The 5,000-nt window shown below is 30.7% G+C and overlaps 1 protein-coding gene across 1 annotated transcript in view; it reads right to left on the reverse strand.

Moving 5' to 3' along the window:
* fktn (fukutin) overlaps nucleotides 1-5,000 on the reverse strand; it is a 21,179-nt gene that overhangs the window by 5,473 nt on the left and 10,706 nt on the right. Inside the window, exon 5 of the mRNA XM_028602254.1 lies at nucleotides 1,743-1,873. Coding sequence (XP_028458055.1) covers nucleotides 1,743-1,873 — 131 coding nt within the window. The remainder of the gene's footprint in view (nucleotides 1-1,742; nucleotides 1,874-5,000) is intronic.

A 5,000-nucleotide genomic window follows, 5' to 3' on the forward strand; every position in this document is an offset into this window, starting at 1 on the left:
AATAAGACAGAACTATTACACATTTATTACACATTTATAATGTTTCACATCTAATAAGACAGAACTATTACACATGTATTACACATTTATAATGTTTCACATCTAATAAGACAGAACTATTGCACATGTATTACACATTTATAATGTTTCACATCTATAAGACAGAACTGTTACACATTTATTACACATTTATAATGTTTCACATCTATAAGACAGAACTATTACACATTTATGTTTCAAATCTAATAAGACAGAACTATTACACATTTATAATGTTTCACATCTAATAAGACAGAACTATTACACATTACACATTTATGTTTCACATCTAATAAGACAGAACTATTACACATTTATAATGTTTCACATCTAATAACACATAACTACTACACATTTATTACACATTTATAATGTTTCACATCTGATAAGACAGAACTATTACACATTTATAATGTTTCACATCTAATAAGACAACTATTACACATTTATAATGTTTCACATCTAATAAGACAGAACTATTACACATTTATTACACATTTATAATGTTTCACATCTAATAAGACAGAACTATTACACATTTATAATGTTTCACATCTAATAACACAGAACTATTACACACTTATTACACATTTATAATGTTTCACATCTAATAAGACAGAACTGTTACACATTTATGTTTCCCATCTAATAACACAGAACTATTACACATTTATAATGTTTCACATCTAATAACACAGAACTATTACACATTTATAATGTTTCACATCTAATAACACAGAACTATTACACATTTATAATGTTTCACATCTGATAAGAGAACTATTACACATTTATGTTTCACATCTAATAACACAGAACTATTACACATTTATAATGTTTCACATCTAAGAAGACAGAACTATTATACATTTATAATGTTTCACATCTAATAACACAGAACTACTACACATTTATTACACATTTATAATGTTTCACATCTGATAAGACAGAACTATTACACATTTATAATGTTTCACATCTAATAAGACAGAACTATTACACATTTATTACACATTTATAATGTTTCACATCTAATAAGACAGAACTATTACACATTTATAATGTTTCACATCTAATAACACAGAACTATTACACACTTATTACACATTTATAATGTTTCACATCTATAAGACAGAACTGTTACACATTTATGTTTCACATCTAATAACACAGAACTATTACACATTTATGTTTCACATTTATGTTTCACATCTAGTAACACAGAACTATTACACATTTATAATGTTTCACATCTAATAAGACAGAACTATTACACATTTATTACACATTTATAATGTTTCACATCTAATAAGACAGAACTATTACACATGTATTACACATTTATAATGTTTCACATCTAATAAGACAGAACTATTGCACATGTATTACACATTTATAATGTTTCACATCTATAAGACAGAAGTGTTACACATTTATTACACATTTATAATGTTTCACATCTGTAAGACAGAACTATTACACATTTATGTTTCACATCTAATAAGACAGAACTATTACACATTTATAATGTTTTACATCTAATAACACGGTTATACACAAGTTGTTCCTCGCCATTGTTGCACCAAATGCTGGCTCGTGTAATTATAGAGTGTGGTCTAGACCTAACTCCTGTTGGGATTCCTATACTACTACCTCTGATCTGTGATGATGAAGTGGGGCCTGTGTATTTTATCTAAGGTTACCTGTCGTACGCTCCAGCGTGGCGACCGTAGTCGAGCAGTTTGAACGGAGCAAAGCTTCGGTCGGCGTCGGCTCGGAGACGCAACGCTCCGCTCCACAGATAGTTCCCGCTGCGCTCGTACAGGAACACCACCTGTAGACACATTAACATCTATAACACCTGTAGACACATTAACATCTATAACACCTGTAGACACATTAACATCTATAACACCTGTAGACACATTAACATCTATAACACCTGTAGACACATTAACATCTATAACACCTGTAGACATATTAACATCTATAACACCTGTAGACACATTAACATCTATAACACCTGTAGACACATTAACATCTATAACACCTGTAGACATATTAACATCTATAACACCTGTAGACACATTAACATCTATAACACCTGTAGACACATTAACATCTATAACACCTGTAGATACATTAACATCTATAACACCTGTTGACACATTAACATCTATAATAACACCTGTAGACACATTAACATCTATAACACCTGTAGACACATTAACATCTATAACACCTGTAGACACATTAACATCTATAACACCTGTAGATACATTAACATCTATAACACCTGTAGACACATTAACATCTATAACACCTGTTGACACATTAACATCTATAACACCTGTAGACACATTAACATCTATAACACCTGTAGACACATTAACATCTATAACACCTGTAGACACATTAACATCTATAACACCTGTAGACACATTAACATCTATAACACCTGTAGACACATTAACATCTATAACACCTGTAGACACATTAACATCTATAACACCTGTAGACACATTAACATCTATAACACCTGTAGACACATTAACATCTATAACACCTGTAGACACATTAACATCTATAACACCTGTAGACACATTAACATCTATAATAACACCTGTAGATACATTAACATCTATAACACCTGTAGACACATTAACATCTATAACACCTGTAGACACATTAACATCTATAACACCTGTAGACACATTAACATCTATAACACCTGTAGATACATTAACATCTATAACACCTGTAGACACATTAACATCTATAATAACACCTGTAGACACATTAACATCTATAATAACACCTGTAGATACATTAACATCTATAACACCTGTAGATACATTAACATCTATAACACCTGTAGACACATTAACATCTATAACACCTGTAGATACATTAACATCTATAACACCTGTAGACACATTAACATCTATAACACCTGTAGATACATTAACATCTATAACACCTGTAGACACATTAACATCTATAATAACACCTGTAGACACATTAACATCTATAACACCTGTAGATACATTAACATCTATAATACCTGTAGATACATTAACATCTATAATAACACCTGTAGACACATTAACATCTATAATAACACCTGTAGACATATTAACATCTATAACACCTGTAGATACATTAACATCTATAACACCTGTAGACACATTAACATCTATAATAACACCTGTAGATACATTAACATCTATAACACCTGTAGATACATTAACATCTATAATAACACCTGTAGACACATTAACATCTATAACACCTGTAGACACATTAACATCTATAATAACACCTGTAGACACATTAACATCTATAACACCTGTAGACACATTAACATCTATAATAACACCTGTAGACACATTAACATCTATAACACCTGTAGACACATTAACATCTATAACACCTGTAGACACATTAACATCTATAATAACACCTGTAGATACATTAACATCTATAACACCTGTAGATACATTAACATCTATAATAACACCTGTAGACACATTAACATCTATAACACCTGTAGACACATTAACATCTATAATAACACCTGTAGACACATTAACATCTATAACACCTGTAGACACATTAACATCTATAATAACACCTGTAGACACATTAACATCTATAACACCTGTAGACACATTAACATCTATAACACCTGTAGACACATTAACATCTATAACACCTGTAGACACATTAACATCTATAACACCTGTAGACACATTAACATCTATAATAACACCTGTAGACACATTAACATCTATAACACCTGTAGACACATTAACATCTATAACACCTGTAGACACATTAACATCTATAACACCTGTTGACACATTAACATCTATAATAACACCTGTAGACATATTAACATCTATAACACCTGTAGACACATTAATATCTATAACACCTGTAGACACATTAACATCTATAACACCTGTAGACACATTAACATCTATAACACCTGTAGACACATTAACATCTATAACACCTGTAGACACATTAACATCTATAACACCTGTAGACATATTAACATCTATAACACCTGTAGACACATTAACATCTATAACACCTGTAGACACATTAACATCTATAACACCTGTAGACATATTAACATCTATAACACCTGTAGACACATTAACATCTATAACACCTGTAGACACATTAACATCTATAACACCTGTAGACACATTAACATCTATAACACCTGTAGACACATTAACATCTATAACACCTGTAGACACATTAACATCTATAACACCTGTAGACACATTAACATCTATAACACCTGTTGACACATTAACATCTATAATAACACCTGTAGACACATTAACATCTATAACACCTGTAGACACATTAACATCTATAATAACACCTGTAGACACATTAACATCTATAACACCTGTAGACACATTAACATCTATAACACCTGTAGACACATTAACATCTATAATAACACCTGTAGACACATTAACATCTATAACACCTGTAGATACATTAACATCTATAATACCTGTAGATACATTAACATCTATAATAACACCTGTAGACACATTAACATCTATAATAACACCTGTAGACACATTAACATCTATAACACCTGTAGACACATTAACATCTATAATAACACCTGTAGACACATTAACATCTATAACACCTGTAGACACATTAACATCTATAACACCTGTAGACACATTAACATCTATAATAACACCTGTAGATACATTAACATCTATAACACCTGTAGATACATTAACATCTATAATAACACCTGTAGACACATTAACATCTATAACACCTGTAGACACATTAACATCTATAATAACACCTGTAGACACATTAACATCTATAACACCTGTAGACACATTAACATCTATAATAACACCTGTAGACACATTAACATCTATAACACCTGTAGACACATTAACATCTAT

Source organism: Perca flavescens, chromosome 16 (assembly GCF_004354835.1).
Source record: "Perca flavescens isolate YP-PL-M2 chromosome 16, PFLA_1.0, whole genome shotgun sequence".
Taxonomy (NCBI): Eukaryota; Metazoa; Chordata; class Actinopteri; order Perciformes; family Percidae; genus Perca; species Perca flavescens.